Source organism: Python bivittatus, unplaced genomic scaffold (genome assembly GCF_059951505.1).
Source record: "Python bivittatus isolate LINGU-HERP-01145 unplaced genomic scaffold, Pbiv_v1 ctg000000_np1212, whole genome shotgun sequence".
Taxonomy (NCBI): Eukaryota; Metazoa; Chordata; class Lepidosauria; order Squamata; family Pythonidae; genus Python; species Python bivittatus.
In genome coordinates, this window is record NW_028277028.1 from 2708781 (window position 1) to 2734424 (window position 25644).

Genomic DNA, 25644 nt, shown 5'->3' on the forward strand with positions numbered 1-25644 from the left:
TCCCACCGAGTGTATCAGGTAAATGTTAACTAATTACTAAATAAAAATGTGTTCTCCACTATCTTTAAAATATTGATTTCTTAATTTTGGGTTGGAAAAGTAGGGGTCGTCTTGTACACGGGGGCGTCTTATTGATGGAAAAATACGGTACTGTATGTTACGCTTGAGTAAACTTCTTTGCTGAACACACGTGTCACGAGGGTTTCTCTGAGACGAACGGGGTAAACCTTACCACTACTGCACCAGCCAGGACCTTCTTTTGCACCACGTTTTTTATGCTGGTGCTTCTCTCATGCCCCGCCCAGGGGCTCTGTTCACATGCTACCCAGGGTCTCTGTTCATGCCCTGCCCAGGTCCTTCTTTTGCAAAAAAAACCTGGTACACGAAAGAAGGTCCTGGCTGTGCTGGTGCAAAAGAAGGACCTGGCTAGAAAGGTCCTGTACGCCAGCATAGCTGGGACCTTTTTTCACATGCCAGGCTTCTTTTACAAAAGAAGGCCCTGGGCAGGATATGAATGGAGGCCCTGGGCAGGGCATGAGAGAAGCCCTGTCTACACTGATGTGAAAGAAGTTGACACAAAAGAAGGCCCCAGCCAGTACAGGAGTGGCGGGTGGAGCAGCAGGGACAGTGGCGGGGGGCAGGGCTGGGCGACAGAGTAGGTGGCAGCAGCAGGTAGGCAAGTGGCCAAAAGGTGGTGATAAATGCAGGTAGGCCCAAGTAGGTCCAAATTTTATTCATGTGACTGTGGGGGCTCTGCAACAGCTGGAACTCGAGGACCAGTCGCAAGTCCCTTGGTTCAGCATTGTCATAACTTCAAATGATTGCTGAGCCAACCAAGTTAATGGACATTAAGCGAGGATTACCTGTAGATCAAGAGGAATGTGTTTGGATCTGGTAAAAGCAAAGATGATATGTAAAGATAAAAAGGTATTGCTATGAGTATGAGAGTATAAGAAAGACATTGAATGGTGCCACTGTAAACTAAGATTTAGCCTATATTTCCTTTTCGTTTTTGTTTTCTTATCTCACCCCTTTAACTTCTTTGGGTTATCATTTTTTCTTTCTCTTTTTCTATAATTTGCATGATGTTCCTTCCCTGAGAGAGAATAGTGTGATGGGCAGGCATGTACTTATGCAAGTATATAAATTAATATTAAAAAAAATTAAATGAATGGATCTCCCCAGCCAGCTATGCTCTGGATACAGAATGTTTAAAATGTCACAAGATAAAGAAAGGAAGGCTGTTGTGGCAAAAGAATACCAGTTGTGGTGGACCTTAATATGGTCATGCCAGCTCATGTGTTGGTGTCAGGACTGCTTCCAGCAGCCCTTATTTACTGACATGTCTAGGTCATCATCTGAGATCTCTTGACTGCATGGACCTAGAGGCTCTCACTTAGTTTAAAAAGAGCAGCTACCTTTCCAACATGCCATTAAAGGACAATATGGGTAAAGTAATAGAAGTAGGTACTAAAGAGATACATCCCAGATGGTCTTTCAGTTGATAAAAAAAAATTAGAAAGTAGTTCTCACTAATAGTAGCTCCAATCATCCCATATGATTTACAGATTGCAAAACTTTGGACCTATTCTGAGGAATGAAATTTTCTCTAGGGCATCTATTTCATGTGGAAGTTCTGGTTATAACCAACAATTAATTGCTTGCATCTCCATATGTTTGATTCCCAGTCACTCCTGGGGCTAAGGTATTTCACAGCTGCACAACTGGCAGATTGTTTGACTGCTTGCCCAGATTAAAATGCCCAGTTTATTAAAAGTTGGGATGGGGGAGGACGATAAAAATAGATTTTCAGGTGGGAAATGCTGTTTCTGAAACAGAATGTATCAATGCACTTTCATTTGATCTGAAATACTAGTTGGTTTAGGAATGTGATGCAAACCATTTTGCCAAGGCACAAGCTTGCTTACTGCTTTATGAATGTGTTTCATTAGATTTCAATGCTGATGAGTTATTGATCTAATTGTTGCATTATTGGTTTTATTGTGTTGCCCAAACAAAAATAACCATGACTACTCCTAATAAACCCTGGCCCTACAAAATCTCACTCAGATGATATCAATCTCCTATGTGCTCAGGGCAGATGTCTGCAGGAGCAACACCTTGGGGCATAGAAGCATATATTGGTTGGCTTCAACTCAAGCAAGCTCACGTTGTTTATCAGCAATGATCACATAGTAATTACTCTTGATTCTGTAAGGCTTGAACAAGGCTATTATTTTTTCCTGAAATGCACATTGCAAACCTTTGTTAAAAGCCACATTATACTTAAAATAAATAATTGGACCTTCCTGGTCACACTTTCTAGTTAATCCAACTGGTTTTCCAAAGGTAGCAATCCAATTTAGAGTTCTTCAGGCTGCTATCAGGATGACTAAGAAACAGTCATGAACACTTAATGAGTCACCACACACCTGGTGGATTGGCTAGACATCTTTTCCCAATGCGTTATAGGAAAGTTGGCTTTCTGTTAGGGCCAAATTAAGGCCAATGATGTCCTAAGCACAGCCCAACAATGGTGCCCTTTGGCTCTTCCATGCTTAATTGACAAGACATTAAGATTCAATAAATGCCGAAAGTACAGTGAAGTATGACTTAACAGTGAAAGAGTTAAGGGCCTGATAGCTAGGGGAAAAAACGCTGTGGTGCCTTCCTTCTCCTAAGTACCCCAAGCACATGCTTATTTGCTTAATGGTTAATCCAGGGCTGGACTCTGTAATCTGGGAGAGAAGCAATTACCACAGACTGCTTATTGCAGCCGACATTGCACATATGCACATATTGCTTTGCTGTCATGATGCAACTGGCAGCATCTCTGCCTCCATCATTTGGATGAGTGGGCAGGGGACATTCCTTAGGTAAGGTAGTGACAGAACTGTGGTGAAGTCTCAGGACAGAATTTTGTGCGAGGCAGCCTGCCCTGGCCAGGCCCCTCATTAACTTGCTTCTCTTAGAGGTGATGGAAGAGTTTCTCCCAAGTGCCAGCAAAAGGTCTTGGATTAGCTCTGGCTGCAGAATACAACACTCCTTACCCATGAAGAATTAGTTAGTGTTAGCCATCCATGTTGCTGGTTCTAAATTAGAGGTTGGGGCCAAGCAGCAATCTTAAACAATGGGTTGCTAATGGCTACATGCAAGCTTCCCTTGTTTTCACAAGGATATTGTGTTATTTCCTTCTCTCTGCACTTACCTCTTATTTCTCAGCAAGGAACTATCATCATCATCATCATCATCATCATCATCATCATCATCATCATCATCCTACAATTTAGCTTCATCAAATTTGCTGCTCAAACTTGGAAACTAAATTAAGAATTCTTTTTGTTGTTAATTGTGTGGGGTGTTTGTTTGTTTGTTTTGGTTGTTAATGGTTCCTTGTTTGACATAAGATATTAGCATCTTTTTGGTTTACCAATAAACTACATGTGCAGAACAACCCAGTAATGTTCTCTATGGGAGTAAGTTCCATTGTGCTCAATAAAGCTTATTCCCAAGTAATTGCAACTGGCCAACTTTCGAAAAGCAATATTGTATTCATGTGTAAATGTGGTTTTATTTATTTAAACGTTCATGGGTATTATAACAGTAAGAAAATGGACATACAAAATGTTTTACAGCAATTTTTGAGAGCAGGTTAAAGTTAGGTCATTATTTTTGCATTTTATAACAATATTAATCCCCAAACTGACACACTTCTGTTTACCTGTCCTGAACTGCGTGACATAATGATTCAGTCCATTAACCTCTGCCTTAGAGCGATTTACCTATTGTTCCCTTTGTGCTTAATGATGTGGACTAAGGTTTTAGCAGAGTTGCCACAAGCAACTATCACTTGTACCAACTGAGTCTACCAGATGGTGACAATTGGCTTATATAATCATGAAGCAGTTTGCTTGTATTTCAAATGATTTAATAACATGCAAAAAGATGTGAGTGCCAACAGAAAACTTGCTGCATAGTAATAAGCAGGTTATATGTGTATAGAAAACAAGCTGATGGGTAGGTTCACACAATACACCAAGCCCAGGCCCCTGATTAACCAACTATTATTTCTATATCCAAACAATATTGTGGCTTAACATTCACACAACATGCTAAAATGACTGCATCCATATATCATACAAAATTATAAGCTACCCCAACCCATTTTAGCCTAGCTTGTAGGAACCTGGTCTATGAACTTGTGCTGATTTAGAAAAAAACATCATTGAATTAAATAACACTTACTTACTGCTAAAGTTGTGGAGTACAGCTGAGCATATTCCAGATGTCCTATCAGTTTCTACATTTTATTCATTTATTTGTTTAATTTCTACTCTGCCTTTCTACTCAAGCAAGTACTAAAAGCTGAAAATCCTTTTGGTGCAGTAGTTGATCTGGTATCCCACAATGTAACAGTGCCCAAGAATAAGGAAGAAAGGATGAATCAAGAGCTCTTTCCAACTTTAACTATGGGGAATTAGTTTGTTAAGTGTGGCCTTTGTGTGGGTATACACAGGAAGGGCAAGTGATGACACATGTAATCATGCAAATGTCAGACAAACTTTATTGTGGATCACTGACCTAGACTTCATTAATTACACAGATACCACAACTGTGTACTTGCATCAAGAGTTGTGATAAAAGTGTATAATTGCAGTGTTTGTGTGATAAAATCATAATGTGTCATCATATTGTTACAGACACGGCTGTGTGTATGGCAAAATTATACAGGAGGAGACAGTATAGTATGGCTTTATTTTGGGCTAGAGCACATACAGACCAACATTTTGCTCTTCAGGAAGTCATTGAAGAATGTAGAATGTGAGATAGAAAGTTTCTTATACCTCTAATGACTAAGTGTTTGACCAATGGGTAGGCTTGAATTATGGAATGTTTTGCACAAATATAGAGTTGAATGTTGGTTGCTGAAAGCGATAAGAGTGGTATGATGGAAGTAAAGCATATATGATAATAAAAGGAATTTTTAGCAAACAGTTCAACATTGAGGAAGGAGTAAGACAAGGATGCATGATATCCCTTTAGTTGTTTAACATATTTATGGATAAATGTATAAGGAATGCTTGTGGTGATGTTAGAGGTGTGTTGGTTGGGGATGTGAATGTATGCACCGTGCTGTTGGTCCCTGCATAGAAAGAGGAAAAAAGACCAGCATAATAAGTATGCATGTAACAGTAAACATTAAATAATTTCTTAACATTTTAAAAGCCCTTTCCTTGATGGGCAAAAATCAAATTAGCAGATTATGTATAGCCATGGGAGTACAGGCTTCATAATGATTCTTAGCCTCTTAACTGCACTACTGAAATCCTGTTTTTCAAAAGTACCGTAATTCTGTATTGGTTAGTGAGGGACAACTAGTTCAAAAAGCTGTTAGATTTGCATATGCCTCTTGAAGAAAATCATTTATAATCCTTTTGGTAGTTTCTGGGGTTTTTTTTGTTTTTTTGTTTTTTTTTTTAATTAGGCATCTTTCATCCACATATACTATCTACCTTTTCCTTATTTTCCCTGGATATTTTTTCTTTCTCCTTTGGTCGTACAAAAGAAAATTTAAAAATAGTTACATAAATATTCTCACCTTGTATAGATGTATAGGAAAGGGAATTTAGTGCAGGAATGTCGCTTTTTCTGAGAAACCTTTGCCTTACCCTGTGGACAGCCTTGATTACACTTCCTGTTGCCATCTTCAATTCTGTCTTAGTCTCCTCTTTCATTCCTTAACCTTTCTTTGCTGTACATGAACAGACACATAAAGCAATTAGCCAATAGTTATACTTCTATTAACAAAAAGAGAAAAGAGAAAAAGCTTTATCACAGTGAGAGGCCAGCAAAACAGACAAACAAATATACAGAGAAATACAAAAAACAGACAAGGTTTATGAGTCGAACTTGATCTTTAGGAGGTGTATTCTGCCACACTGTTGAAGCTAAGTAGCAAATCTTAGAAACATTCTAGGTGACCTGGACGTTTTTGTCAGACAGAAGGAAAACTACATAGTAATCATCTGACTATTCTGGAATTGTTGCTAGAAAAGAATGAATTACATTTTGGTGTAAACCTAAATAAAAACTGAAGTGTAGTAGCATATGTGTGATATTTTCAACTTCCTCCATGACACAAGAGCTGAGGCAGAAAGTTAGCAGAATATTTTAATATCTCCCTTGCAATAATACCAAGGGAAGGGCATTGAAACATGTCATTTTGAAAGTCCAATTACAATGCTATTTACATTTGAACAACATTGAGTCCCTGGTTCAAGTCCCAGAAGATCACAATAAAATTGCATTAGTTACCGTATCTATCTTGCCACATCAGTGAGACCAGTATAATCTTCAGTATCATTAACTGTTGTTTCTGTGGCTTTTTTTTTTTAATATGCCTTCTATTGGCAGAAGAATGGTGATATCAAAGCAGGGACCTCAAGGCAAAACTGTATGAGTAAGTTGAGTGGGGGGTGGGGGGGGGGAAATTGACATCAATACCTTTTACCATTGTAGGTCACACTACAATGTATAATTATCCAAATACATATAATTGAAATGCATGACAAGGCACCAGCAGAGGTAATCAGCAGAATACAATGGGATATAAGTGGTGGGTCTGAGTTCTTTCTTCCCTCCCACACACCAATACACATATTTCTTAGAATTAGCATTTCATGCACATAATGGAGTTTTTCTAGAAGGGAAAAGTGCTTAAGCTATTGCCAGCATGGTCTTTTGAAAATGAATCCCACTCATGGCATCTGTTTGAAAGCTTTTTTTTTCCTGGTGTGTTATTAAGTTGCTATGGTGATTATCCATCTGTTTTTGCATCAACTCAGTGAATTCTATCACAAGCCAACCTGTTTGTCAGCAACTCTCATCCTGTGAACACAAGGTTATTGGATATGGGAGGGGCTGTTTAGGATTTCCAGTTCATTGAAACTTCTCCCTTTGTCAAAATATAATTTTGAGCTATTGGACTCATAAATGAGCTACAGCATCTGTACTGCTGCAGTTAGAAAAAATTAAAAGGAAATCATTAAAAAAAAGACACTGCGTGCATTCCTTGTCTCAGTGATCATTCATAATCTATGTGTCAGGAGCATCTGGATGAGTTTTCTATGTGTTGGATTTTTCCCTATACCTGGAAGCAGCAGCATACACAATGCATAATGGTAGATTCATCTTTCAGAATCAGCCTATGTTAGAGCAGGTTGCTAAAAAGTCTTTGTGATTCAGTGTAGCCTCCAAGTAATCCTACAGAATGAATTGCCCTTTCTGAGACTTTCAAAGTAAAATAAACCTCTGAGATGGAAGTGCATCAGTAGGCTCCACACATGTTTCAACATCTGAAGGCTATGTGGACATGTGAGTAGGTCAGGGCCAAAACCAGCCACAGTGATCCACTCCTCGCCCTTCCCATGTGCAATCGTAAGTGTCATTTTGGGATTGTTTAAGCCTGAGTTCTGCAATTTTAATATTTGGCTAGCACCAACTGATGTGCATCATTAGCAGGAATAGCAGCATGTACCCTCCATCTATTGCCTCAGGAAGGAGAGCCCCACAACTTGCATACTGACATCACCCAATCTTAGATCTCTCTGAAGTGGTGAGTGGAGCATTTGCCATGTGACCCCAGTTCATCCCAGACAGCCACCCCATGACTCCCAGCCCCAGCAGTACTATCCTTCTCTCACCTGTGCTGTAACAAGCCCTCTGTTAAGAAATTGGCAGCACTAATTGAACCCCCAAAAAGAGACACCTAAGAATTTCTTCCTTTGAGGAAGCCATTTTGTGGGTGGAATGAGGGCAGTTTTACCACTCAAATCCACCTGGAAGAGTCTTCCTAAAAACTATGGGAGTGAGGAGGGGGATCCCCTTAGTGTACATAAGGAACTATAGCCCAATAGGTTGGAGACGTTGCCAGACTGATATAGGTTGCCAGGTGGGTTAGATATGTTTTCTTTGTCTTTTCTTATGGTTACTCCCTCACCCAGATGATCCCCACTTATCTCCAAAATATCTGGGTTTGGACAGATATTTCATTGACAGTGGATTGCACGGTCCCACTTAACATTTCAAGCTGGAGAAGAACTTTTGGCGGAAAATGGAAATTAATTTGTAACCAAGCAAATGATATGAGCCATACATGTTTCTGTATGGATTTCAGCATGGCTACCATTAATAAATTACATTTTTTATCTGTTTTATATATTCAAGTACAAAGGAATAAAAGATCGGAAGAACCTTGGCAAGGCAGAAGGAAATCAGAATGGAAATCTGTGCGTAGCATTCATTTTCTGAACACATACTGGTGTGAAGGCAGAAGTGTACTAATGTCACAACCCCATCTGTTTCACAGTGATCCTAAGGGCCTCTTTGAAGTTGTCAGACACATCTTTTGATGTGCAAGTGATGCAATATACCTTCTGAGGGCAATTGTGGCTATGCATCTCAATACAGCTGGATTGTTCACGAATTGCTCATGTGTCCCCTGCTGCCCCACTCCCACCTCTGCTTTCTTCTTCTCTTTTTGGAGAAAACCCACTCTTTTAGGAAAGGAGCTTAGGAGGAAAGATTAAAGCACAGAATAGCCAGTGGTGTATTACACCTTCAAAATAACTAAGATGAGCGTACAAAATAGAAGAATGAGGCTACATCTAAAAAATTATTTAAATGAAGAATTAAATTGAATTTAATGATTCTGGTTGATTGCTCTGGCCATTAGGCTTTACCCTTACCCTTGTAGAGGCTGTATGATTATTTTTAATAGTTTTCAATTACCATCACCAATCTCCTTTTGTCTTTTTGGTCTTTGACCATAAATGGATAAAAAAGCAATTTGATAAGTATCTTCTCCACACACACACACACACAAACACACCTCTCACGCTATTTCTTTTGGGATAAGAAACATTATGCAGAGTGCAAGAAAGGAATAAGAAATAGTAAAGAAATTAAAGATATGAAATAAGAAAAAGAAAAGGAAATATAGCTGAAACTAGTGTGCATCATCATTATTCACTATACCTCTCCATACCTTCTTATCCTTGCAAGCCATCCTTGTTTTACCATGTCCATACACTCCTTCATACAATGCCTTTTGTTCTTTCTCCCCTCTCTCTTTCTGAAGAGAGATCAACCATGATTTTCTCAGCCTTCACCTTCCTTTCAACCTATTTATTCTTCATATATTTCTTTTGAAATTTGATCCTCATTCTTCTCTGAATATGAAAAAAAAACCACATTAACTTATTTCTTTTGTATTCATCACTTAGTTTTGTATTAAATCCACATTTATTCAGTGCACATTAAGGTTAGGACAACAATCTCTTAGCATCAATCCTCTTAGCATCATGTGTTTTATGCTATCATTGTTTATATAAGAAATAAGTACTAAATAATAACATATTGTTGTAATGCAAAGAATAATTAATTAAAAAAGGAGTGCTGATTTTCTTCCAGATTTGTTCAGTGATTTGGATAGCCATTGTCTTCTTCCTTCACTTCATAATTAACTTCAATTAAGTTTTTAACCAACCATAGGATAATATGATCCAATCTGTAATCCAGGACAGCTATGTTGATAATGCAGTTTGGGGCTGCTAGACTGTCTCATTCTTTTGAATCAAAACTAAGTAGGAAAGACTGAAAAAAATAACTTAATTCTATGATGCTTGTAAATTTCATGTTTATTCACTTTGTGTTTTATTTTTTATTTTTTATCTCTTTTTTTTCTTTGTTCTTGTGTGTCTATTTTTCTTTTCTTTTTCTGAAGAAGGAGGAGGAGGACTGTTCTTATATGTTCCCAGCTTCAAATAAGTTCAGAATTATTCAGAATTTCAAGATTTTATGCCCATTGTAAACATTGTTTTTAGACATGCCCATCCCTTAAGACTCTTCTTCCTCTTTCTGGTGCTAGTTGCCACCTGTAGAAACACTAAAAAATGGCACCACAAAAGGATTAGGAAATGGAGGAAGAACAAGTGATAAGTATGGGCCACAGGTTGCTGAAAGAAACACTGTATTTTGGAGTCTGCCACATCTTCACCTCCTTTAATACATTTGTCCATGTAAGTGAACTGTCTGGCAAGGAAACTAACTGGTGGCATGAAAGTCAAGGCTGACAGGTATGAGTCTTCTCCTTATACTGCTATCCTGGCCCCCCAGGGTGTAGTACAGAGATGCAAAGAACTGGGAATCACTGCCTTTCACATCCAACTAAGGGCTACAGGTGGGAATAGATTAAAGAATCCTGAATCTGGAGTCCAGTTAGTTCTTCAGGGTTTGATTCCCTCTAGCATGAAGATTGGGGACTGAGTGTAAGATTTGCCCCGTTCGACAGAGAAACACCCGTGACACGTGTGGTTCACAAAAGAGGTTTACTCATGCGTAACGTAGCAGTCACAAGCAAAGCCAGGACTGGCTTGGTACATTTGCATCACTCGTTATATTCCCCCCTTCCCGCACTTTTTTCGCCCCGTGATCGCGTTACCGCTGCAGATTATCGGCTCCCCAATAATCCCCCTTAATTGTCTATGATGGCAGGTTCAGCCAGGGTCCATTGTCCTTGATTGGCAGTCCCCCCTGGCTTGGGTTGGTCCCCCCTCGTTACGTGCAAGCCCGAGGGTTCTGCGTTGCGTGGCAATCTTTTTTCGCTGCCTGCAGCCCCGTTCATTGTTGGCTCATGCCGTTATCAGTGTGGAGTTAAAACTTCCGCTGCGGTTTTCCTGTTTGGCTGGGCGCAGGTGGCCCATTAATTAGCGGCGCTTTCAGTTCCTCTTTCCCTCAGCTAGCTAATGCTGGTGGAGTTCGTGCGGTGCGGCTGCAGGCTTCCCCAAAGCGCCGTGCCGGCCGAACCTGACATACCACCCCCCTGAAAACAAATCCCCCCCGACTTTATTTCGGTTTCCCGGGGTATTTGTTGTAAAAGTCCCGCACTAGGTCCGGCGCTCTTATGTGGGCTTTGCTTACCCATTCGCTGTGGGACTTGGGAAAATGTTTCCATTGCACCAGGAGCTGGACCTGACCCTTGTGCCTCCTGGCGTCCAGTATCTGGTTGATCTCAAAGTGCTGCTCCCCACCGACCATGATGGGTGGTGGCACCACCTCTGCCTTGTGCCAGGCATTCCCCGGCTGGTGCAGCTTTAGCAGGCTGCAGTGGAACACCGGGTGGATCTTCCCGAGGCTTTTCGGGAATGTCAGCCTGACGGTTACCGGATTGATGACCTCTGTGATGGGGAATGGCCCCACGAATCTTGGGCTGAGTTTCTTCGATGTCTGGTGTGTCTTTAGGTTTTTGGTTGACAAATACACCTGGTCCCCCACTTTCCACTGCCCCTCGGGGAGTCTCTTGTGGTCTGCGTGCACCGCCCGCCGGGTGGCGTCAATTTGGGTGAACCAGGCGTCCAGGGAGTTGATTTGGGATGCCGGCTGAGGCAACTCCGGCATGGGGATGAAGTCTCTCCCAGTGGCTACTTTGAATGGGGAAAAGCTGGTACTTTTGTGGACGGCGTTATTGTATGCTACTTCCGCGAACAGCAGTAGCTCCGCCCAATCGTCCTGTTGGTGTCCCACGTAGCAGCGCAGGTACTGCTCGAGCCCCCCGTTCAGGCGTTCCATGGCTCCGTCCGTCTGCGGGTGTGCCGTGGAGGAAAGGGCTTGCTTCGTCCCCACCCGCTTCAGGAACTCCCTCCAGAACCGCGCGATGAAGTTGCCGCCCCGATCGCTGACGACCCGTCGAGGCGTGCCGTGCAGCCGGTAAACATGCTGCACGAACAGCCTCGCCAGCCTCTCCGCCGTGGGGACTCGCCGCCATGCTACAAAGTGCACTTGTTTGGAGAATAAGTCCATGACCACCCAAATGGCGGTCTTCCCCTTACTCTCCGGGGGCTCTACTATGAAATCCATGGCGATCTCTTCCCATGGGCCGTCGAGGTCTGCTACCGACTGGAGTAACCCCCTAGGCTTGCCTTTAGCCCCTTTCGCCGTCGCGCACACTGGGCAACCCCCCGAGAATGCCTCCACGTCTTTCTGGAGCGTTGGCCACCAGAACTGCCGCCGAATTAGGTGGAGCGTCTTCACGAAGCCGTAATGCCCCGCGTTCTGGCTGTCGTGGGCTCTTTCCATGACCCCCCGTTGGCACTCTTCGGGCACGTACAGCTTCCCTTCGTACCACCACAAACCCCCTTGGCTGGTTAGCATGTCTCGGTTTTGCTCGAGCCAAGCGTCCTGCTCCGCCGCCTCCGCAAACCCTTGCTTTACCTCAGGCGCCGCGTCCCGCCGCTCCCCCTTGGTCTGGCTCCGGGTTACCGCCTTTGCAGCCAGCCTGCTGGCAGGGATGATGGAGTCCACGATCTCCTCTCGCAGGCTGGCGTGCTGGGGCATGCAAGACAACCCGTCTGCCAGGAAGTTACGCTTCCCGGGGATGTGTTTTAGGGTGAAACTGAATCTCCCAAAGTATTGGGACCAACGCGCCTGTTTGGGGGATAGCTTATGCGGGGTCTTCAGGGCCTCGAGGTTCTTGTGGTCTGTCCACACCTCGAATGGTTCGGCTGCCCCCTCCAATAGATACCTCCATGTGGCTAGCGCCCACTTGACTGCATACGCCTCTTTCTCCCACACCATCCACCTTCTCTCCGTCTCTGTGAATTTGCGGGCGGCGTAGGTGCATGGGTGGATGGCCCCCTCCGGGCTGGGTTGGAGCAGGACTGCCCCCGTTGCCACATCTGACGCATCTACTTGGATGACAAACCGCCGATCTGGGTCGGGATGGCACAGGATCGGCTCCGCTGTGAACCGCCATTTTAGCTCCTCAAACGCCCCCTGGCATTCCGCAGTCCACGCGAGTGCCATGCTGGGTTTGGGGGGTTTTCCGCTGCCCTTGGTTTTTAGTAAGTCTGTCAGGGGAAGGGCGATTTGGGCGAAGTTCGGGATGAACTGCCTGTAGAAGTTCGCAAATCCCAAGAAGCTTTGAAGTTGCCTCTGGCGCTTCACGGTGCTTCCCAGCCCAGGACATCTTTCATTTTCGCCGGGTCCATCTCAATCCCCCGACTGGATATATGGTAGCCGAGGTAGTCCAGCCACTCCCGATGAAACTCACATTTTGATAGCTTCGCGTACAGCTGCGCCTTCAGCAGTCTCTGGAGCACCGTGCGCACCAAGCTCACGTGCTCCGCCAGGGTTTCGGTATAGATGAGGATGTCGTCCAGGTAGACCAGGACGCCCTGGTAGAGTAGGTCGTGCACCACCTCGTTTATTAGCTGCATAAACACCCCTGGGGCCCCTTTTAACCCGAACGGCATCATGGAAAATTGGTAGCTTCCGAGCGGCATGTTGAACGCCGTCTTCCACTCATCTTTTGCACGGATCCTAACCCTAAAGTATGCTTCGCGCAAGTCCAGCTTTGTGAACACCCTCCCCTTGGATAGGTGCGACAATAGGTCCTTCATCAGGGGGAGGGGGTATTTGTACTCAGTGCTGATTGCGTTCAGCCCCCGGTAGTCCACGCACATCCGGAGCGAGCCATCCTTCTTCTCCCATCATAGTACCAGGGCCGCTAATGGTGACTTCGCGGGTTGGATGAATCCCCACGCTAGGTTCTTGTCTATGAACTCCCGAAGGGCCCCCATCTCCTTCATTGACAGGGAGTACATTTTCGGTTTGGGCAGCTTTGCCCCGGCTCTAGCTCAATGGCACAGTTACTGGGTCGGTGTGGAGGGAGCTGGTTGGACTCCTTCTCCCCGAACGCCGCCGTCAGGTCTCGATATTGCCTCGGGATGCGGCCACTCGCCGTGGTTTCCCTGGACTCTGGCCCTTGTTCCGCAGTCGTCCCGCTAGTCGCTGCTGCCTTCCCATGCCTCGGGATCGCCACAAGCCTCCGGGTCTTCAGCGCTGCCATTGCTGCAGTCACCGCCCGGGTCCCGAGCTCCGTCTGCTCCTGTCTCGTCTCCCTGTGCCTCAGATCCTTCACTTGGCCGTCTGTGGTCGCGGTCGCGCCCGTCATCGCTGGCCGGTCCCGTCTGCTCTCGCGCTCCGCCGGCTCCTCGACCCCGAATCACACCGCCTCCGCTGCCCAGTCGACATGTGGGTTCCGTTGCCGCAGCCACGCCAAGCCGAGTACCACCGCATAGTCGGCAACCGGGACCACCACGAACCTTAGTTCTTCCCGGTGACTCCCGATCGTCATCTGGACTGGCTCGGTGTAATACTAAGCTGCCCCCCCCCCCGCCAGCAAGCCGTCTAGCTGGCTGAATGCGATGGGTTCCCGGAGGCGCCGCTGCTGTAGGCTGAGTCCCGAGACCACAGCTGCGTGCATCAAGCAGTGGGTGCAGCCTGAATCCAGCAACGCCTGCAGCTATGCCTCCCCTCCGGATCTCACCCCCCGGATGTGTATCCTCACCCGGAACGGAGGGCAGTCCTCATCCCCGATTGGGTCCACGTGCCTCGGTTCCCCTGCTCGCACTGGGACGCCGTTCAGTGCGAGTGCGCCTCTTTTCCCGCTGGCTCCGAATCCTCCCCGGAGGACGCTGTCTCCGGGGTCAACCACCCCATTCGGCCTCTTTCGGTCACCGCCACCACTGCACTCTTCCGCGGTTGGTCGCCTGCCCTTTTCCCAGTAGGACGCGGGGGCTTGACCTCGGGCTGTGGTGGGGCTCCTTCCCGCTCCGTTGGGCACTGCACTGCCCGGTGGCCTCTGCCTCTGCACCGGAAGCACAGGTTCGGGGTTTTGGTTGCCTCTCGCCCCCTGGTGGACTGCCGCCGACTGCTCCGCCTCTCCTCTGCTGGTCTCTCCCTTGGCCGGTCCCTCGTCTAGTCCCGGCACCTCGCGCTTTGTTGAATCTGCTGCCATGCCGATTCCGCTGTTCCGGCCAGCCAGATCCAATCTTTCACTGTGGACGGGTCATCCCGCCCCAGCGCCCGCTCCAGGATCTCCGGATTGAGCCCCCTCTTAAAATACTTCACCCTCAGGGACTCTGGCCAGTCTGTGAGCTTCTCTACTAACCTCCGGAACTCCAAGGCGTACCCCGACACCGACGTGTCCCACTGTCTGAACTGCAGGATGTCATCCTCAGCCCGCTTGGCGCTCAATGTGTCCTCGAATCTGTTCCAGAGTGCCTGCATGAAGTCCAGGAAACTCTGCAGTTCCGCCGCGTTGGTGTCGTACAGTCCGATCACCCAGCTAGCCGCTTGGCCGTCTAACAGCTCGGCCACATAGGATACTCTATCTTCATCCCTAGCGAATAGGTGACCACCCCTCTGCATGAAACCCCTGACGTGCCTCAGGAAGTGCGGCAGCTGTTCAGGATCCCCCAAGAACTTCCCGGTGATGCCTCGAAGTCTCAGGGCGACAGCCGCCCATCGGTCCACCGACCAGGGCACCGGGGGCGGTACCAGCTGGGGTGCCGGGGTGCCACCCCTGTTGCTCACGCCATTGCTCACTGCCGATGGCCACACTCCCCGCAGCAAGGTCTGGAGCATCGCCTCCACGGAGTTTAGGCACCGCTCGATCCTCTCCTCCAGTTGGGCGAACTTTTTGTCCCACTCGCGATTCCGGGGCCCCGAACCCTGGGTCATCATGACCCCCGAGCTGTCTGGCCCCTGGTTCACGCACATCGACCACCACTCCATTGGAGGGTCCCCAGCCCTGGCCTTTGCCCCATCGCTCCCGGGTGGCTCCGACCATCCCTCCTCGAGTCCAGACTCCTCGTGCTCCAGCTGACCCACGGATTCCTCGTCGCTAGTCATGCCTGTGTTAGAAAGGGAAACGTTCCTCGGTGGCACCGGGTAGTGTTAACGGTGAGTCCTGGCTTTATGTAAGATTTGGCCCGTTCGACAGAGAAACTCCCGTGACACGTGTGGTTCACAAAAGAAGTTTACTCATGCGTAACGCAGCAATCACAAGCAAAGCCCGAGGGTTCTGCGTTGCGTGGCAATCTTGTTTTTCTGCCTGCGGCCCCGTTCATTGTTGGCTCGCGTCGTTATCAGTGTGGAGTTAAAACTTCCGCTGCGGTTTTCCTGTTTGGCTGGGCGCAGGTGGCCCATTAATTAGCGGCGCTTTCAGTTTTTTCCCCATTTTGTCAGTCATAGTTGAGGTATACCTATGATGAAAATTACAGGCCTCTCTCATCTTTTTAAGTGGGAGAACTTGCACAATTGGTGGCTGACTAAATACTTCTTTGCCCCACTGTATCAGGTATCCATTTTGGTACCACACATGCCCTACTGCTCCAGCTTTCTAGATGGTACAAATTGATGTTTCTATGTGTAAAGATGAAGTGATATTGCTCTGTCAAAGTGCCACCGTGACATCCTCCTAGCCATTCCTTCTTATGGTAGGTGCCCTGATGTCTCCCATATCAGGCTATAACTTGTTGCAGGTGGACTCCAACTTTTTATAGGCAATTATTGTTTCTGCTTTTCCCCCTCTGCACCTTACAAACTACTTGATCAGATCACTTCCATAGGGGTTGCAATATCATGGCTCCTTCTTCCAAATCCCAGTAATTCTTTGTATGCTTATTTTAACTGAGTCCTGCCTTTGAACTCTCCAACTGAAGAGTTCTGCTCTTCAGATAGAGCAGAGTTGGCACTGCTTTAATGCATTTAATGCAAACTCCCATCCAAGATGATCTTACTGACACAACTGCTCATGTACCAATGTTAAAGAACACCCTGAGATCATCAGTAGTGTTCTAATCTCAAGAGTCATTCTGAATTAAGGTTAAATGAATCCAATCCTTACCCTTCCTTTCTTCTCACATGGTGTATTACACAACTAGTGAAAAGGTTTGGGGGTTTGGGAGGGATCACAGAAGGTGGGGGAAGGAGAGATTATATATTTGCTTTCAGTACAATTACACATCGGTATGTTTGTTTGTTTAATGATTCTATGTGTAATGGTATAACCTATTGTGAATGGCCAATTTATTTTTTTTCAATTCATCATCTTCATTTGCATTTGACCCCATCTCATTTGATCCTTCTTCTGTTAGTTTTTTTAATCCAACTTTCCATTCCTCTCCTCTTCCATCCCTTCCTTTCATCCCAGCCTTTCACAACATAAATATTTTATTCCAATTTTTATTTTAAAACAATAATGTTTTAATTATACTTTTTACATACTTCTCTTCATTTATCTTTCATGCAAATCATTTATTATTCTCTATTATTCTTTTGTGAATATGAATCAATAATATAGCTTTGTGTGTGTGTGTTTTCTTCCCATTAAGTATTTCCACATCTAGACAGGGAGTAATACAGGTAGTCCTTGGTTAACAACGGTAATTGGGGCCAGAATTTCTGTCGCTAAGTGATGTGGTTGTAAACGCAATGTCACATGACTGCATTGCTTAGTGACGGCAATCTTGGCAGTCCCTGTTGCCATCGTTAAGCAAGGACTTTGTGGTTAGTTAAGCAAGGTCCTCACATGACCATGACATGGGAAGAAGCAGGAATCCAGAAGTGTTTGCTTACGCCACTGAAACCATGTCGCAGGCCAGCAGGCTAGCAGGTGAGAGCTATGGGCGGGTGGTTTGGTGCTATGGGGTATGGGCAGGCACTATGGAATAAGGGCAGTTGGGCACTGTGGAGTATGGGTAGGCGGGTGGGTGTCATGGGTCTAGAGCTGCAGAGTTTGGGCAGGTGGGTAGGTTCTGCAGGTGGCCACTACAGAGTACAGGCAGGCTGGTGGGTGCTATGGAGTATGAGATCCCCATGCCACCCCGGGGCTCCTCAGGAGAAAAAGCAGGGATAGCAGGAACAACTTGTAGAAACAACTTGCAACCTCCTGCTGGCTTCCCCATTGACTTTGTTTGTGGGAAGCCAGCAGGGAAGGTTGCAAATGGTGATCACGTGACCCTGGGATGCTGCAACCATTGGAATTGTGAGCTGATTGCCAAGTGCCCAGATCACAATCATGTGACCACAGGGACACTGCAATGGCCACAACTTCAGGGATTGGTAGTAAGCCCCCCTCATTCAGCACCATTATAAGTTCAAATAGTTGCTGAACAAGGGGTTGTAACCCAAGAACTACCTGTACTAGAAGTGTGTGTGGATTATGGACAGGCTGTTCACAGACAGTATAAGAGTGGAGGGAATGTGAAGTGGAGCTAAGTCTCAGTCAAACTGCACTACAAAAGATCAGATTAGAAGTGTACAAGTGGCTGAAAGAAGTAATTGATACTGTCAACAAACCATATACTGTACATTGAAAAGGCCTGTATCAATTTCTATGGAATTTGGTGCCTTTGAAGCATAATGGTCTAACTTCTGAAAAAAATTCTCCCTTTCTGTTACACACTTGATAGGAGCTACACTATTACCTTTTTCCTATGTGGCAAAATGGGATAGAGGTCTGTTTTTCCTGAATCATGGTTCAGAATTAGAAACAAGCCAGGATGAGTTATTGGATGCTGTATGAAGCATCTTGTTACAACAATGCACAACAGCACATGTTTATATCATAAAGCATTGCACAAAACATAATGTAATTAAATGTATGCATTGTTTAATGTACTTTTTTAATTTTTTGGTCATTGCACATGTGGAATTATAACATAGGGTACGATGATGCAAATTAGTCAAAACAACAGAAAAATCTGATTTTTAAATTCTGAGATTGATTTTAGTCTGATTATCCTAGAAAAATAAGAAGATGAGAGAAGGAAAACACAAAATAGAACAAGTTTAAGCTACATTTAATAACAGAAAGAAGTTTTTTTTAATCTCTTCCTAACTTCAAACTGTATGAATATGATTGCAAAATGTAAAGGTTTTCATTACTCACTTATCAAATGCATATACCAGTTTAACATCCCATTTATAGGCAACAAATTATTTCATTCACAAAGATGCATCCCTGGAATTTCATTCATCATATTATTCATATTTTCTTTTACATTCAACCCATATATTCTACTCATATAAGTCAAGATAAGAGTGATCACTGCTATCAATACTTCCTGCATTGTTTATTTATATGTAGTCACAACAGGCTTACATAGTTTTGGCCATCAGAACATAGAATACATTTTCATGATACACATTAATTCAGACATTGGTTTATTTATTTATCTATTATGCTGCCCAAAAGCCAAATCTCTTGGGTGGCTTAAGATTGAATTTAAAACTTGGAGTGTGCATCAGTTTCAGATGAACCAAAAATCAAATTGAGTTGATTCTGACAGAATCAATAGAGGTCAGAAGCTTGATATGTTGATCCCTAAAGTTCATGCCCAACAATTTGTAAAGCTACTGACATCTGGGACTTGATCTGATTCTCCCTCCAGGTTTAGATTTAGATAAGTCTGTCTAGAAACTAGTTTTGATCTAAGGTAAGTCTCATTGCAATGTGTACAGTATTAAATATTATTTCAAGATATACCCCTCTTTCAGATAAAGTGCTAAAAATGTAGGCAGTGCTTAGCATTCTGGCTGTACATATTTGATAAGGAAAATAACTTTTATTTATTTTTTTAAAATGCACGCAGATTTAGTTATTACCACAATGGCTTTCTGTTGGTGACAGTGATGTATAACTAATGTGTACATCATTTAAGTACAATTTATTAAATTCATATTTTGCATTTAGACAGAATATTTATCTTTCTGACTATGTTAGTCACAAAATTCATTTTAAAAAAATAGAAAAATCCCTTAATTTTGTTATCCATAGAAGATAACATTTTTCTTCTACGTTGTTTTTCCAATGAGACAAAGTTACTATTTCTCTAACAACCATGCTTATATTAATTACAACTTTCATTAGAAAAACAATTTTCAATGCCTTTGGAATAAGAATAATCCTGTCTTGTATAACTACTATATTATTTTGTAAGCTTATTGTACTACTGAATTTAAAGCTAGCTATTGTGTTTTTTTGAAAGGATGATCCTCACTTTAAAATGGCCCCTTACCTCTGCTGATCAAAAGTGAACTAAGCTATAAGATATAGGAAATAACTAAAATTGAATATTACTAATACAAAACTGTAAAACTATGTGTAAAACTTATGAACACCATGACAAATGGGCAGAAAAATGAGAATGTATCCATGTCTACCAACTAGTACTCAAAGACATGAGTCTCCACCCAAACAACCTAGGACATAACTTCAGCTGGTAAATAGCAAAACTTTTAGAAGAAGCCAGATCAATAAATGCAAGCAAATTCTAATAAGCATGGGCCTCCAACAAAGTCATAATCAGCAGATGTGTGAATTAAAACCTATCAAATTGCCTATAAAAAATTCACAAGCAAATTAACTGCCACCCATGGATCTCCCCCACCCAAGTATATAAATAACTGACATGATAGAAAGATACATGTTACCCTTGCCAGCCAACAAACTTCACTAGGGTCATAATAATGTGACACAGCAAAAAATACAATAAATGAAAATAATAGGAATTAAAAGAAAATTATAAAAAGAGTGCTAAATATACGAATACTGGATCAAATTAAAACCAGGGCTACATTTAAAAACTTAAAACTTCCTTTTTAAGTTTAAATGACAGCAAAGCAAGTGTAGCAACTGGACTGCTAACTACCAGAAAGAGGATAATTCAGTTGTTCAGGTTCACCTACCATCAATAGTTTGGTTAAGATTTCATTGGAGATGGGGCATTAGAGGACATAGTAAGTAACATCCTCCACTTGACCAGCACCACATTGACAGAAATGTTTTTCAACAGAGTGCTTACAAAAACTCCCTTCAAGTTATCCCTGCAGTCCATTCAAGGTCTGCAGGCAAAGGGGTGTAAAAGTCTTTCTCAGTTATTAACCAGATACTGGGAGAGGGTTCTGTGTTTTTATAATAATGGTATGTTGTTGTTGTTCAATTGTTAAGTCGTGTCCAACTCTTCATGACCCCATGAACCATATTGTGCCAGGTACAATAATAATAATGATGGTATGTACCAGGATGAAAATTTAGATGTCTGTACTGCAACAGCATCTTTACTTGCATCCTTCTCAAGAAGCCTATCTCTAAATTCTCCCAGAGGGGGTAGGGAATATGTACATTTGGAGAACAGGAGACAAAAGTTTGGTCCACTGATTCTCAACTGTATAAGGAAGAAAACAAAATCTGGTTATGTGGGATTCTTGAAGGCTTTCTAGTTTGTTTTTTTTTAATAAGAAACCAGTATGGTAATAAAACATTTGCAACCCAAAAAGCTACCTCAGAAACTCTGACAACACAATACACCAACCCCGAGCTCTGTACATAATTTCACCACCAGGGATTGCTTCCAAGAAGATTGGAATCTCTCCTCCAAAATGAGAGGATCTGGGACCAAAGGAAAAAAATATAATTTTAGCCAATATTTATTACATGTATCCATGATCCAGCCCAAACTTTCCCTGTGTGAGCCTCTAGGCTCAGGCTGGCATTTTTAATACAGTGGGTGACCTACATTGCAATCTTAAAAATCCAACTTGGACTTGGTCCAATGCACCAAAGTTAGGATGAGGACCTAGCTGTGCACTATGGAGCATTTGTGCTAGTGTTTTTGCTTTAAATAGTCTGCAAGAATTTAAAGATGGCAGGTGAGCACTTAGGTAATTCATCTAGTCATATCTATATCTATTTAAAGCACCAATAAACCTAAAGCAGATACCTACTAGATAGAGAGCCAGTTTGGTCTAGTGGTTAAGGCACCAAAGTAGAAACTAGGAGACCATGAATTGTAGTCCTTAGGCACGAAGCCAACTTTGGTCCTGTCTTGAGAATATTCTTGAAAATTTAAGAATAATTGCAGTGCATCCACTTTTTTTCAGGACTGCCGTTTGTAGGAAACTTTAATTCCCCCCCCTCCCCAAACCAGGATCGTGGGCTAGTCCCTGTGGTTTTCTAGGCCAGATATAGATATAGATACTGTATAGATATAGATATAGATATAGATATAGATATAGATATAGATATAGATATAGATATAGGTATAGGTATAGATATAGGTATAGGTATAGGTATAGGTATAGGTATAGGTATAGGTATAGGTATACGTATACGTATACGTATACGTATACATACATTAAATAATAATAGAGCTAAGATATAGTGTCACTTGTCCCTTTTTGGGTTGGTACAGCAACATGTTAAATAATCCTACAGATTTCACCCAACTTTCTTCATTGTTTCTTCATGAGAAATGCCTCTCCATCCATAGAAAAGATAAAATATTTTCCCCTTCAAAGGCATTATTTTGGGGAGAGGAATTCATCTTTCTTTCAGATAAATGGAGTATGAATAGATACATAAATAAATAAATAAATAAATACATGCATCACAGCAATGCACTTATCTAGATATCTGTTCAAATATAAAACTCATCAAGTTAGGAAAAATGGCAGAGAAGCTAAATGTGTGTGTGCGCACGTGTGTGTGTGTTTAGCATTTACCTTGTAATGAATATGGATTTTCAAATGGTGTACATAGTGTACCTCAAAAATAAGTTAATAAGATAATTTAAAGCACCAATAAACCTAAAGCAGATACCTACTAGATAGAGAGCCAGTTTGGTCTAGTGGTTAAGGCACCAAAGTAGAAACTAGGAGACCATGAATTGTAGTCCTTAGGCACGAACAACTTTGGGCCTGTCATTCTCTCTCAGCCCTAGGAAGAAGGCAATGGCAAACCATTTCTGAAAATCTGGCCTAGAAAACCACAGGGACTAGCCCACGATCCTGGTTCGGGGAGGGGGGGAATTAAAGTTTCCTACAAACGGCAGTCCTGAAAAAAAGTGGATGCACTGCAATTATTCTTAAATTTTCAAGAATATTCTCAAGACATTTATGTGTATACTACGCATATAATATAATTTCTTATTAACAAACCATATAGTTTATTGGGCCAATCACTAGGTTTGCAAGAATCGCATTTTCAACCAGAGATTCTGCTTCCCAATCCAGACCTGAGGAGGGCATAGCTGTCATTCTTCTCTTGTTCTCCCCTCACCCCAGCAACTTTCAGGGGAGAAGAATCTGAAAGAAGCAACAGCTGAAGCAAGGCTTACACGGCAAATGAGGTCACTTTTCTCTTTATTATGATAAATGGCACACCAGAAAGTAAAGTTTGAAATAAATTCAAGACTAGTTGCTCTATGACAATTAAACAGGTGAAATGATTATTTTAATCAATCTAGTTGCAATTAATTTACTTTCCTGATTGGGGTGGATGTCCCCATTTTCAAAATCATAATCCTCAGACTATTTGCATTTAGTCCAAGAGGCTTATTATTTTGTAATACATGAAAAGGGGCTTTGGTCTTTGATTTACTTTTTATTTTTTTAATGATCTTTTTAAAAAATATATTTTTAGAGAAAGCTCATTGTTTCATTTTCAGTCATTGCCTGATTTATAAATGTTACTTCAATGTCTTTTTTATTACCTTCCATCCAATACATTGACATTTAATCTCTCAGTTTTTAAAGTAACCTTTAAAAATTCTCATCGCAACTTCTAATCATGTATTGCTTCAAATCTTCTGGAGGAGTGTGAGAGTTAAGAAAGAAAAATAATTAATTACATTGTAATTGTAAGCCTGCTTTTTAATAACAATAAAAATAAAATATGGGATTCCCAATATTTGCATGGACTTTTTAAAATGAAATTGTGGCTGTTCTAGTAGACACGGTAATTTTTTTGAGAGCAACATGCTGTTATTCTGGTTCTCTGAATATTTAAAATCACTTTGCAACTATTCCCATAAAGTACACAAGCAAAAGCAATTGAGCAAAAATAGCAGCCATTAAGTCTCAAGATGTACTAAGCACAGCAGGTAACATATCAGATTCAAATTCAAATTCAAATTTCTGCTCTTCAGGAAGCAAAGACTGAAATATAGTTTCAGAAATCAACACACAGATTTAAAAGAAGGAATTTGATAATGAAAAAAGTAGATTGTTCCAACAAACCTTTGTACAGACATTTTCAAAAAATAGTAAACTGGAGGAATATTAATAGCATTCTTTTGGGTTACATTAAAAAACCCCAACTTTTCCAATACTCTGGCTTGGAATTTTTTTTCCCCCCCATTTATATAAGAGTTATTCATTTGGTGTCATTTTAGTGGATCTTATTTGGGACATTGTCATGCAGGAAAATCTGATTCTAGTCTTGTAATATTAGCTGAGTCTCTGGTTGGGCCACAGAACACAAATGGTCCACCATTCCCTCTCCCTCATCAACCAGACAGTAACACACCACCCAAGACAGCTGGATTTGTCATGCAGCAGCCACTTTCTAGTCCATCACCACTCCTTTCTGAACCTTTTTCACCCTTAGTGTGGTTATAGAGATTGGTAAACTAAGGAAACAGAAATAGGAGATGATGTCATCTTAGTCTTAGGGGAGGGAAGGAGGGAGAGAGAGAGAGAGAAAGACACACACACACAGAGAGAGAGAGAGAAATGTAACAAACAAACTAGCAAAAATGATACATCAATGATAGTACATTAAATACACTATACACGTTACAGTGATTTAAAAAATCAAACATGGGGAAGGGGGAACTATGTAAAAAAGAAAAAGGAGTCCATAAGATATCAATATGAAATTAATTCAATTCTTAAACTTATTAAATCTAGACAAAATAGAAACTTATTGCTCCATCTTCTCATTTTTAGAATATAAAGGCATATTCAAAATATGTTCTGAACACATATCTTTAAGTCATAGCTTAACATCAGGAGTATAAATTTCTTTCTATTTAGGTAAAATAATTCCTTTTGATGAGCCCCAGGCTTGAAAAAACCAAAGTTCTTCATAAAATGTCAAAATCCATATTTCAGACATATAATTCAGCATCACATTTACATCTTCAACTACTGTATTTTTTCCTCAAGACTGTATTAGCATACATTGTAACTTGAAACAGAAAGTTAGCCATGATTGGAGTACCAACTCCTGTGAGTCCTCAAATTTCTTACAACATCAGCTTAAGAAATCTGATATCCAACCTTTAAAAAGCATATTTGAAGAGTCTAATGAACACTAAACATTATCTTCTAATGAATTAACTACATTCTTAAGTCATAACAGATATATTTTACATTTCTTAAAACTTGGACCAAGTGATATTCAAAATTGGATATTCCAGTTGCTCATTCCTCATTTCATATATATTGCAAACACTAACCTTCAACCTATTTTTTAATTTAATAGAAAACTGAATTGTTTTTATTTCAAATATAGCGTATCTTAAAGATTGTAGGATTTCAAATACTCCTAAAGCTGCTAAAGCATCTAGACCATATTGTTTTGTAAATACATGTTTAAATTGTAAATATGTTACCAAGTAGATGCTGCTGGTAACTCATTGTCAGGACATAATTTCTCAAATTTCTTAAAATAATCATTAAATTCAGTTGGTTTAAGGTATTTATCCCTTGTCTACCTTGCAAGTCTTGTAAATTAAAACTGCCACCATCATAGGACAACCTAATTTGGTCAAGGAAATTTGAAGGGTCTTAACCTGTCATAAAATTATTTTTCGCCCCTGTGGCTGTAGCCCCATTGGTTCTCAGAGACCATTTTAAACCACCAATCTTTAGGTCTCTCTTTGGACAGTCATCAGGGTTTAAAAATGCCAGGAATCATCTTGTGCAGTGTTGTCTGGATATAAATTCCCAAAC

The 25644-nt window shown here is 42.3% G+C and overlaps 1 protein-coding gene across 4 annotated transcripts in view; it reads right to left on the bottom strand.

Annotated features, from left to right (window-relative positions):
- Window positions 1-476: 476 nt before the first annotated feature.
- Window positions 477-25644, bottom strand: part of TECRL (trans-2,3-enoyl-CoA reductase like) — a 66725-nt gene continuing 41557 nt past the window's right edge. The window contains exons 12-14 of one of the 4 annotated variants that reach the window (XR_015794758.1): window positions 9047-9230; window positions 5600-5752; window positions 477-5143 (exon numbers count right to left, since the gene is read on the bottom strand). Coding sequence is in view for 2 of the 4 variants with exons in the window: in XM_088133771.1 (XP_087989897.1) it covers window positions 9187-9230 (44 nt within the window). In the remaining 2 variants the exon portion in view is untranslated. The other 3 variants (XR_015794752.1, XM_025174688.2, XM_088133771.1) reach the window with 3 other exon arrangements.